This window comes from Impatiens glandulifera, chromosome 1 (assembly GCF_907164915.1).
Source record: "Impatiens glandulifera chromosome 1, dImpGla2.1, whole genome shotgun sequence".
In the NCBI taxonomy this organism is placed as follows: Eukaryota; Viridiplantae; Streptophyta; class Magnoliopsida; order Ericales; family Balsaminaceae; genus Impatiens; species Impatiens glandulifera.
The window spans coordinates 130,752,554-130,765,716 of NC_061862.1; the positions used below are offsets into that span (position 1 = coordinate 130,752,554).

Consider the following 13,163-nt stretch of genomic DNA (forward strand, 5'->3'; position numbering starts at 1 on the left):
TTATAATTTTTTGCATAAACTTATTACGCAAAATTACTGTAACAGCTTATTATACGACACCAAAAACGGTTTATAATCGTCGAAACAATAAAAACCAATAATAACTAATTAAGTTAGAATAAAAGTTTAATAAACCTACCCAACTTTACTTTATGATAAAAATAAACTAAATATAGTAATTTAAGAATAAACTAACTTTAACTTTAGTTAGTATAAGTTAAATCAAACTTATTCCTTAAGTTGACAATGATAATGTCTTGTTTCATATGTTTTGTACTATGATCAAAAGATTTCAAATGATTTATCCTTTATTCTATTCTTATTAATTAATTAATTTAAGTAAATGATGAATCTAAATTATAATTTTGGATGAAAATCATTTGTGGGTCCACCTAATCTTGTTTGTTTTTCCTTTTAACCTTTTCTCTCCTCATAGAACCGTCCACGTATTTCTTTGCATCTCCTTGTTTACATCTACTTTTCATATTCCAGTTCATCATCATCTTCTCTTTCTAGAAAATGGCGTCGTCAAAACAATCATACAGAGTCTTCTGCTGTTTCCGTCGCCGATTTATCGTCGCAGCGGCAGAAGCTCCGGCAGATATAAAGGCTTTGTTCAATCAGTACTCAGAAAATGGAGTTATGACTGTCGGTCATCTTCACAGGTTCTTAATTGAGGTTCAGAAAGAAGAAAACGCTACAGAAGTGAAAGCGCAAGCTATAATTGATGGTCTACACACGATCAAACATCTCAATCTTTTTCATAAAGGAGGGATTCATCTTGATGCTTTCTTTAAATACTTATTTGGGGATGAAAATCTTCCTCTAACTCCTCTTGGGGTACTAGATCTGTTCACGCCTTTGTTTATTCATGATGTGGATAAAACCTGATTTCATTTTGTTATTTATTGCAGATTCATCATGATATGACTGCTCCATTGTCTCATTATTTTATATTTACTGGGCATAATTCATACCTAACTGGGAATCAGCTGAGTAGTGATTGTAGTGATATTCCAATTATTAAAGCACTTCAAAAAGGGGTGAAAGTTATTGAATTGGATATATGGCCTAACAATGCAAAGGATGATATTGAAGTTCTTCATGGAAGGTAAGGATAATCTAGATCTTGATCTAGAAAACAGTTTTGTTATGATTTTTTTCTTCTTTAAATATGATCTGCACTAGTTTTCCAAAAAGGTATGAATAGAGGCATTTAAGGAAATCATAGAAATAAATGTATTAGTTATTTCAGATTCATTTCCATGATCCCCACTTAAATCAGGGTGAATGTGCATTTGAGTCTCAGGCTTTAGATACAAGATCCCATATGAATCAATAACTTGATGCAATAAAATAAAATAGGATTTTGGGTGTTTACAAATGAAAATGAAATTGGGGATTCTTCCTTTGACTTTAGAGTTATGGTGTTTGTAGGACACTTACCACGCCGGTTCCATTAATCAAATGTTTGAGATCCATTAAAGAATTTGCCTTCTTTGCTTCGGAATATCCTGTTGTGATAACATTAGAAGATCACCTTACTCCTGATCTTCAAGCTAAAGCTGCCGAGGTATGTATAAATAAATGAATGTTCTTATATTTCAAGGTTTTGATCTTTTAATCTAACTGATAAAGAAAAACAAAATCTATAAATGTAGATGATCAGTCAAACTTTTGGAGACATCCTGTTTGCTCCTGGTCCAGAATGCTTAAAGGACTTCCCTTCACCAGAATCACTGAAAGGGCGAGTCATGATATCAACCAAACCTCCAAAAGAATACCTTCAGGCTAAAGTGGTTAAGGAGAAAGTGGATAACAACTCACAGAAACCAGCCACTAATGAGACATGGGGAAGGGAAGTTTCGGGTCTAAACTCTGGTATAGTTGGAGATAATAAGGTATACCCCACCCCTTTTGGTATATTTGTTTCACTTTATGTTTGGATGTGTATAATTAGAATTAAAACTTGAATCAGAATTCTAATTCTAATTTTTTTTATTCGAGAGAAGGAATTATACTTTCGATTCCATTGTAATTATAATTGCAATTCCTTATTTTAAGTCATGAAACAAATAAAGGATTTGAAAGACCCCCAACTCCAATTCCACTTTAACCAAACATAGCCCTTAAGCAATTTGAAGTATCTCAACAAAGAAGCTACGTTTTATAGGATGATTTGCAAGACGAGGACGAGAACGGAGATGAAGAGGAAGAAGAAGAAGAGGATGATGATAATGAAACCAAGTCTAAACATATTCTAGCACCTGAGTACAAGCGCTTGATTGCTATTCATGCTGGTAAAGGTAAAGGTGGATTAAGTGATTGGCTCAAAGTATACCTTGATAAAGTTAAACGCCTTAGCTTAAGCGAACAAGAGCTCAGAAAGGCTGTAATAACTCATGGAAAAGAGATTGTCAGGTAATAATATCTTGATGATAGCATTTGTGATTTTTTTTATACTAAAAGTGTTCAAATTTCTGATGTTTTTCTGTAGGTTTACGCAGCGGAATCTGTTGAGAGTGTATCCAAAAGGCATACGGTTCGACTCATCCAACTATAATCCTCTGATTGCATGGATGCATGGAGCACAAATGGTTGCATTTAATATGCAGGCAAGATATGGTTCTCTTTATTCATGTCCACTGAATAGGAAAAAGAATAATTATTTAGGTAGGCAGTATAAATATTCAAACTAAAAGCTCTTTTTCTTTTTTGACTATGAATCTCTATTGTTTTCTTTAACTTTTTAATTAGGACAATGGAATAGAAGTAAAAATAGAAGGCAACTAAGCCTTGTATGATGTTGGTTACTAGGATAAAATCTTAGATCCCACAACCAATCATCAATTCTTCCTTCAAATCATTGATAAGATATCAAAAATACATATTTTGATCATTTAGCCCAAATAACCCCCTTATTCATGAAACAAGATTTTTCATCCCAAAAAAACCCATATTATATGAGATAATTGGGCTCTTTATGTATTCCCTTTGAATTGTTTGTGAAAAAACAAGAAGGGTAGTTTTATATTATATAAAAATAAAATTAAGAAGAAGAATGTTTTTATTGATAAATTTGATCGATGATGGGATAAGTTTTATTTTAGAGCCATAAGATTCTGATACTGTGAATATGTTGTAGCCATGGCAATCCACATGATTATGTTTCCTTTTTAATATAATTTCCAATTGATAGTTTAAAGATGTTCTTCACAGGGATATGGACGATCCTTGTGGATAATGCACGGAATGTTCAAAGCCAATGGTGGTTGTGGATATGTAAAGAAACCAGAGTTTCTGTTGAATGCAAATTCGAACCACGAGATCTTTGATCCCAAAGTTCAACTGCCAGTCAAAACAACCTTAAAGGTAATACATTTAATTTACTTCACGCTTTACCCCTAGAGTTAGTTAATTCTGTTTGTGCTAACTTCTGTTCCCTTATTACCCACCAGGTGTCTGTTTACATGGGCGAAGGATGGTATTTTGATTTTAAGCACACCCATTTTGATGCTTATTCACCGCCAGATTTTTATGCAAGGGTTAGTTAAAACTCTCTTTGAACCGATATTTTCTGTACAAGCATCCGTTAAACAGAAATGTTAATCTCGTTATGCAGGTAGGAATTGCAGGGGTGCCTGGTGACACAGTGATGAAGAAGACTAAAACTATAGAAGACAGTTGGGTACCTGTTTGGGACGAGCATTTTGAATTTGCATTAACTGTTCCAGAACTAGCTTTGCTTCGGATTGAAGTTCACGAGTATGATATGTCGGAAAAGGATGATTTTGGTGGCCAAACAGTTCTTCCCATATCGGAGCTGAGAAGTGGTTTACGAGCTATTCCCCTTCATGACCAAAAGGGGGAGAAATATAAATCTGTAAAGCTTCTTATGAGGTTTGAATTTGTTTAATAAATTCAAATCAACAATATTCTTGACTATTTGTTCCTTTTTATGTATGGGCTCTTGTGGTTTTTGTGTTTCTTTTATTTGTGTGTAAAGTGATGATGTTTGTATATTTATCTGCAGAGGAGTAAGTAAAATGAGTGTTTTGTCCATTGTTTTGCTATGGTTATCTGATTATTAGTATGTTTTGTATTTTGCATTGCCATATATATAATATAATATTATTAGAATTATCACCAACATAAATGAGACAAAAAAATACATGTTTTTGTTATGAAATTCTTAAAGTTTATTTCACAAAAAAGGGAGGAAAATATTGTTGCAATATTTTAAACTTTGAGGAAGACAGTCAAAATTAAGATTTTATTTAAGATAGTTATTCATTTATAAACTCTTGAAATTGAGTTTACTTGAAGATATAAGATTATTTAATATAAACTTAATTATAAATTAAATTTTATTCCCACAAGTCAAATTTTGATAGATTTAATTGCATATTAAAAATAATCATTAATTGCATCAATAAATTATCAACATCACACATATTAGCAATATAAATCAAATAACCTAAAAAATAACTTGAAGAATATAGGACAATCCTCCTTGGTAGTAATGACTTATTTCACAACTTAATATATTATATTACAAGTGTGAATTGAGCCCTGATTTTTATTTTTTTTAAATACTAATTTTTCTCATTTAAACTATTTTATCCTAAATAAAAATTAAAGTAAGGCAATAATCAGAGAATCACAAATTCATGAATCAATTACATTGGTCAGGACAACTCATTCAAAAATCATGAAATTGATATTAATTTATCATATACTATACTAAATCAAAAAAAAAAATCCCAGCAACTCTGTCATGATATTAGCCAATAAAGTTCAAAATTATGCAACTAATATGCAACCAAAATTAAATTTCTTCAATATGTATCCACCCACATTATTTATTAATTAATATGAGTTGGATGGGGGTATTGGTTGGGTAGAATATTAAATTTTGTTTTCTTTCAATAAATTTAATTTAAGTGATTATATCTTAATACATTTTTTTGTCCATTTAATATTTTTTTTTATCAATTTGAATGGACTAATTCATACCCAAATTCAATCTACAGAACTCACATCTCTTTATTAATATTGGTTGGTAATTCATATTAAATTTTGTTTTTTAACAATTAAATTTATTTAACTTATTTTTAGGTGTTTATAATTTTAATAAGTTTTTAACCATTTCATTTATTAACATATTTTTGATCCATTTAATATATATATATATTTTTTTACTGGATTAACATATTTGGACTCATTTAACATGTGTTTTTAATCGATTAAAATATTTTTACTCATTTAACACGTTTTTTAAATTTGATTAATGCGTTTTATATACCAAATTTGAAAAATAAATTCTAAAATAAATGATTAGTTAAAAGTATAAAATCTAAAAAAAAAAATCACATTTATTTTTAATTATAATCATATTAATATAAACAAATTTATTTTATTTTAACTTTTTTAAATTTGTTTTTATAATTACAATTTCTTTTAATTTAATCTGATTAATATTATAATTAAAATAAAAACTTTAAAATATTTTTATCAACCAAAATTATTAAAGTATTATTTTTATAATTATCCTTATATAGTAAAACTTAAAAAATGGATTAAATACAAATATTTTATCACCTAAATAATTAAAGAACTAATTTTAAATCTTGGTTTTAAATTTATTTGTTCCTTTATAAATTTTATAAAAAATCCAATATAATCAAATATTATTCACCACTCATTAATTACATTAATCAAAATATTAAACTATTTCTTATTTAAATTATTTTTTATCATTATATAGAAATACATTTAAATATTTTTACTAAAACAATATACTAGATTAAAATATTTGCTTTTAAATAATCTAAATTTTGTACTAAAACAATGTACTAGATTAAAACAATTTTTTTATAAATAATCTAAAATTTATTACAATAAACATATCAACCACAAAAGTTTGTATTTTGAGAATAATCATTGGGATATAATAATTTTTTAATTTTAATTTTAGACCTGGAATATTAATAGCAGCAGAATCAATTTTAGATTAAAATTTTGAATCAAATAAAAGTTCTGAAGCATCTACACCGTAAGCCTACTTACATGGGATAAAATTGTAGATATAGCATAATAGTGTATATAGTAAATTATAATGTTTGTTTTGTTGGTTAATATTTATAACTACAGTAATATGTAAGTATAAATTATACATTAAACTGGGTATAATATAATACCTACTCAAAGTAGTTACAAAAATGTATTAACTTTTCTAAAATTTAATATTTCTTTTTTACCCTTTAATTTTAAAATTTATAATTTCTTTATTATATTTTAAATATAATAATAAAAATTAATTATAATTAAATATTTATATATATTTAAATGGGTTTGATTTTATAATTTAAATAATAATAATAAATACTAAATTACTTATTTTTATTTAATTTTTAAATTTATATATTTTTTTTTTATCTTGTAAACAAAAATTATATTATAAAAAATTTAAATGTGACAATTTTATATCTAATTAAATATAATAATTATTTAAAAAACTAATAATGTTAATTAATAGATAATACTTATATATATAATTAATTTATAAAATAAAATTTTATTACATTATTAATAAATAATATTTAAAATTAATTATATAAATTAGTGATATTATTATTATTATTAATTCATATAATTTATTTATGAAATTAATTTATAATTATACCATTCTAATTTAAAATACGATTTTATTAAAATTATTATTAATTAATATATAAATAAGTTTTATTTATATAACTATATAATTTATATTGTGAGGAATTATAATAATATTATTTATTTTAAAAATACATTAATGTGATAATTATATATTATTTTTTTTTTTTATTAATTTCAATATAATTAATAATACAAACTACATCTTAAATAAACATTAAGATAATAATTTATATAAATATAAGGACAAAATAGTCTTTTATATTTCTTATTATTTTCTTATATCACAAACCAAACACAAAATAATAAAACCTATATAATTTATACATATTCTATACTCCCAACCAAACACTAATAACTTATATAATTTATATCTCCTAATACCTCCTTACAATTTATACCCCTTACAACTTAACTTATATAACTAGTACCGCATACCAAACACTAATCAATTTTAAGAGAATAAACAATGAAGGCATTTATTAAATAATCATAACCCTAAACCCTAAAAAAATTTATATAGTGATGGTTCAATTTATCATCAAAATATTAAAATAAATTTTATTTTAAATTAATAAATTTTATTTTATTATTATATATTAATACATTTTAATTTTATTTTTTATATAAAAAAAATCACATTTCATCCAAATCAAAATAATTAATTATTTTCTAAATAACCCAATTATTTGAATAACCACTCAGAACAAACGTATAATTCTCGATTTCTTCCTCCGGGGAGGGAATGGAAAAAATTGGGAAAGCACCAATACAAAAAATAGGATTGAATAATGTATTTTGAAAGTAGAGTCTAACACTTTAAATGGAGTGAGATTTGCTGTCTTAAAAAGACAGTCCTAAAGATCAAAACGATCTCATTTTGATAAATTAGACAAATAAAAAATTATATATATCACATAAACCTAAATTCTAAATCCTTAAAATTATATATATAATTATATATATGACATTTTATTTTAATATTCAATTTTCTCTTTCATCTCTACTCTCTACTCTCTCCTGAGCAAGTAAAACAGTCTCTTGAGACAATAATAGATTCTAATTCATTGAAATGACTCAAAATAACCTGTTTGTGTGATTTGTTTCTTACCTTTGTTTTCATGTCATTGTAATCTTAAAATAAATGCGCTAATAATTTATCAGATTAAATCCGGTTAGATTCGAGTTAAGAGATACAATCGGGTCATTTATATATAAACAAAATTCAGGTTCATGTAAGATTTTGAGACGCTAAATCGGCAAACCTCTAAGGTGTTATTCTATTGTAAGTAAATGCAGTCGGAATCAAACTAGCTAGTAAACAAGTTTTCAAATCATAGTGGTGCTTTTATTCAAAATAAAAAAACTAGTCTATATTACTTACTTACTGCCACTGGCGCCACTATTTTCTCTTAGGTGGTGATGGTGCTGAAGCGAATTGGAAAAATTAGCAGAGAGATCTGAATAAAGAGAAGCGACCGTCGATATATTCGAGTTAATCTCCTGAATCATTGCAACGTTCTTCACCAGATTCTCATGAATCATCGATTCTTGATTTTCGTTCACCTGCTTAATCAGAACTCGATTCCGATCTAAAATCATCTGAACCTGATTGAACTTCTCTGCAAGGGCGCCCCAAACTTCTCTGCGCTCTCTGTTCCCTATATCTCCTTCTTCTTCTCCTCCTCCTCTTCCTTCGTCGCTGATCCTTCTGTAGCGGCGGAAACCTCGACCGCCGCTGTTGGCTGTGCCGGTCGACGTTGAGGCGGTGGCGGGTGAGTGATCTTCGATTACATTTGTTTCAGGGTTACGGCGACGATGACCAATTAAATTGTTTCCTTCCATGAAGAATGGTGATATTGATATTCGTTCAATCAAGAAGAAGAGATATTAAAGATTTGTAGAGAATCTTGAAAAACAAAATTATGAACACAAATTGAGAGAAAAAATGGAAAGGGATTTATGATATTTAATTGAATATTAATTGTATTAACTACAATATAATTAAATAAAGAGTTAATTTGATATTTAAATATATAAAATGATTAATTATATGATTGAAATAATAGATACCAAATGATTAAAATTTAAAATAAAATCCTGAAAAACAAAAAAAAAAACCAATACATCAAATATCAAAATGAACCCTTAACTCTCCCTAAAAAAATCTATGTTTATCTTCACCTCACTAATTCAATAGCAAATAATTTAAAGTAAACCTTGAGCAAAACTCATAGGCATCCAATCTATGGGTACGTGAAGCAGCCAGGGCATGAGTGCAAGGAAGACCAGATACATCAAATACCCTACAACTACAACTCATTCCTCTCAAGTCAACTTTATAATCAGATTCACCGTCATGGACATAAAACTCGAAACGGTTAAGTGGATGAACGTTATATAATCTGGCCTTCTCAGCTTGATCACGTAAGAACTTTTCATAATAAAAAGATAAACGTTCATTGTGATTGGAAGCTTTTTCTCTTCGACTGTTAAACCAATCTTGTAATGTGAATCTTAAATAATCAGCTAAGATTGATATGGGATACTTTCTAGCTTCCCTACTTTGACTATTGAAGCTCTCAGCGTAATTACTTGTCATTTGATTGTATCGTTTACCCGGAAAAAATGCACGACTCCATCTCTCAAACCCAATATCTGCCAAATACATAGCAATACGAGGGTCCTTAGCATTGATCTTGTCAAAATGCTGATTAAACTTCAAGATTGTGTATGCTTGAGAAGCCAAACCAAACTCGGCGTGGCAGTGATCGGTTTTGAATTTGGCCATAATATTCATCTTGATATGATATGTGCACGCACCGTGGTCAGCTTCTGGAAAAACAGCACACAAGGCATTGGCGATGCTTGGGTGTCTATCAGATACAAACACGAGATCATCAACCAATCCAATTGCATCTCTAAGTTTTTGCATGAAATAAGTCCAGGAGTTGTTATTTTCAGAATCAACAACGCCGAATGCAACAGGATAGAGTTGTTCATTCGCATCTAATGCTATCGCCACCAATAGCTGACCTCCAACCTTGTGCTTAAGAAAACTGGCATCGACGCACAATACTGGACGACAACAGTTTTTGAAACCCCTAATTGAGCAGCCTAAGGACATGAACATATACCTGAAATGACCGTGCTCATCCGTCTGGATGTCTGTTATGGTACCCGGATTGTTCTTCTCCAACATGTACAGGTATGATGGCAATTTACCGTAAGAATCTTCTACAGTTCCTCGCACCGCCATTAGGGCCTTTTCTCTAGACCACCAAGCCTTATTATAAGACAACTTTATTCCATAAGTAGTCTGTATGTCTTCCATTATTTTCTTGGGCATGTGGTCATGGTGATGGTCCATGTACTTGCTCTTCATGCATTCCCCAAACACCCATGCTGGTGCTGGCCTTTGATTCTCTTGCCTCGTCACAATTGAACAGGTATGATCTTTTACGAATTTACGAATCTCAAACATTTCCGAGGAATTTACTCTGACAGCACGCAGTCTCCACTTGCAATTCTTATCCAAACATTTCACAACCCAAAGTTCTTTTTTTGACTTCAACACTTTGAATTCAAAATGATTAGTCATGGCATATTTATATAACCTCAGCTGAAGTTCTTTTTTATTCTCAAACAAAGAACTGACTTCCAATCCGATTCCGGTACTTACTGCCTCATGTAAAGGATTTTCACTACTTGGTATGTTACTAGCAACCCATTCACTGCAGCTTGGTTGAGTACGAACAACAACATTGTTTTGTTGTGTACTAGGAACCCAAGAACCGCTTGGATTTGGATTGGTACTAGGAACCCAATCAGAACTACTAGGTTGGGTAATAGGAACCCAATCATCATCAGCATCATCCCCCACATTCAGACGCAAATGTTCATCTTCAATGTCATTTTCAAAGAAAACCTCACGCTGCATCGGGAAGACGTCGGGGTCATCAATTTCTGGAACAGCTACACTTTCTTGAGTTGGTAGTGACTTCTCTACTAAGGATACACACAATGGAGTGCGGTTGTGGACTGAAACTGCTTCATGTAAAAAGAACTCCACATCCACATCTTTTTTTATATCAGTTATATAAGAAAATTTGGCAATCATGCCAGGAGCATTATACTTGGCTTGAAGCAATAAATCATATCTAGATTTGTCAACATCGGTAGCAGAATAAATTTGATCAACTAATTGGGCATAAGTAGAATTTTGGGGAACAATCATACCGCTGTTTGACTTTGCAGAAAAATGAGTAAGATCGTCCGTAGTTTTCCACTCTCCATCAAAGTAAAGAAGTACAGGTACTTGAGCTGCAATTGAAAACAGTTCAACAACATCACAAGAATTGAAAACAGTTCAACAACATCACAAGAATTGAAAACAGTTCAACAACATCACAAGAATTCAAAAAAGTTCAACAACATTACCATAACCGAGGAGAGTTTGCTCGTAGAGTTTCAGGAAATCCAATGCCGCAACTTTTTATCATAAGTTTGCTTCAATGAATCTAATGTGATAAGAGCTCCCTATCCAATAGGTCCATTGAAGCAAACTTGTGGTTAATTCTTGGAACATTGTATCTCCACGAAACATACCAGTAAACTCTACCTCAATACTAGAATAACAAGATAGTATTGAGTGAAATCAGCTACACTATGCCAGCATGCAAACCCTAAACCTTAATACTAGAATAACAAGATAACTCAAGAACTGTGGAACTTAAACAAAAAGGTCTTGTAACTATAAGAACTGTGGAACTTAAACAACGTACTGATAAACAAATTCCAAGACAATAACTCAATAAGACTTTCTATGCACTAAAACAAAGCTAATACCCAAATCAAGGCCTCGTTTGAGGAAGGGTTATTTAGATTTAATCAAATCATTTCAATCATCCACAAATTACCCTTACTTTATTTGAATAGCATTTTAAATATTAAATAAACATACCCATTTTGAGAACGAAGAGTAGTGGGTAAGCGGCTGCTGCTCGTGGTCGTGTTCTTCAGGGTATCTTGGTGTCGTCGTAGTCGTCCGCTGCTGCTGCTCGTGGTCGAGTTCTTCAGGGGAGGGTCGAGTCGGAGTGGCGAAAGCGAGAGAAGAGAGAAGGGGAAATTAAGGATTCGTGGTTTTGTTATAAATTAGGGCACAAAAATAATATATACGATGAAAGACGTGAATTGTTATTCACGTGTTTCATCTAAAACACGTGAATCAACTCACGCGTTTTAATGTGAAATGCATTCACGTGTTTCATCTAAAACACGTGAATAAACTCACGCGTTTTAATGTGAAATGCATTCACGCGTTTCATCTAAAACGCGTGAGTTTATTCACGCGTTTTAGATGAAACACGTGAATAGCAACATTGTTCCTTGTTCCTTGTTGTTTGAGTTATGTGGTGAATATGCGTGAATAACAACATTGTTCCTTGTTGTTTGAGTTATGTGGCGAATAACAACATTGTTCCTTGTTGTTTGATTATACACAATACGCGTGAGTTATGAGGATAAGTTATGATATTGTTAACATAAGTAATAAAGCATAAATAGAAGAATATTCAGTAATATAAACCACCATAAATCATAAATATCCAAATTAAGAATTGTTATAAACCATAAATATCATAAATATCATAAATAACCCATAAATAGAAGAAGAACAATAAGTCTAAACAACTCCAAATTAAGTAATCAAATGCTGCAAATCACAAGCAGCAACAGATTGAAGCAACTTTGTATGAGGAACAACATGTTCATCCAATATGCTTGACAGAGCAGCCGCTGTCTCAAAAAGCCAATTGTCGGGGAGAACATCAAAATCCTTTTCAATTGATCGATACCTGCTGTCTATCTCGAAGTATACTATTATAGTTTTCGCATCCCTTGGCTCAGCAAATGGATAATCTGGATTATCCGATTCTTTAATACTACCACCTCCAGCAACTATTAACTCAATGAGATCCTGTTTGTATAGTGTGTTGAAATTCCCTACAAATATAAAAATGTAACCGTCGAACAGTTTCGAACGCTGAAAAACCAACAAAGAAGATAATTTCAGTTATCATGCAAAATAAGAAAAAGTACAGATAGGAGGAATAATACCAAACTCACATTATTCAACAACAGAAGTCTGCCTTTTCTAGGACCACCTTGGGCTCCATGATTATCATGTTTAACCTCATAAGGTTCCTCATCAACACAGTTTTCGGTTTCCAATGATGATTTTATCCCTAAACAAATGTGTATGAAAATAATTTTTAAACTAATTTAACAGACATATGTATGAAAATAATCGTGTTAACAGAGACTCACAATCAATAGTAAGGACCCATTTCCCGTTCAGAATTGCCTTCAATACTTTTTGAGTTCGGCCGCATGCACCATTGGGATCAGTGTAAGCAATAACATGAGTTACATCTTCTCTCCACTTCGGAGACACCCTTGCACCAAAAGTGCGAGCAAATTCAACTATC

At 30.5% G+C, this 13,163-nt stretch overlaps 2 protein-coding genes across 2 annotated transcripts; one reads left to right on the forward strand and one right to left on the reverse strand.

Annotated features, from left to right (window-relative positions):
* The first annotated feature begins 474 nt into the window (after window positions 1–474).
* On the forward strand, window positions 475–4,062 carry LOC124919788 (phosphoinositide phospholipase C 2-like). Its single transcript, XM_047460122.1, has 9 exons — window positions 475–840; window positions 915–1,111; window positions 1,438–1,573; window positions 1,662–1,901; window positions 2,174–2,421; window positions 2,498–2,615; window positions 3,220–3,372; window positions 3,459–3,545; window positions 3,623–4,062. The coding sequence occupies exons 1-9, from the start codon at window positions 520–522 to the stop codon at window positions 3,914–3,916; spliced, it is 1,794 nt and encodes a 597-aa protein (XP_047316078.1). The 5' UTR covers window positions 475–519; the 3' UTR covers window positions 3,917–4,062.
* Window positions 4,063–8,055: 3,993 nt separating this feature from the next.
* LOC124943309 (protein EARLY FLOWERING 4-like) lies at window positions 8,056–8,520 on the reverse strand. Its single transcript, XM_047483844.1, has one exon. It carries the CDS (start codon window positions 8,518–8,520, stop codon window positions 8,056–8,058), a length of 465 nt encoding a protein of 154 aa, XP_047339800.1.
* Window positions 8,521–13,163: the final 4,643 nt, after the last annotated feature.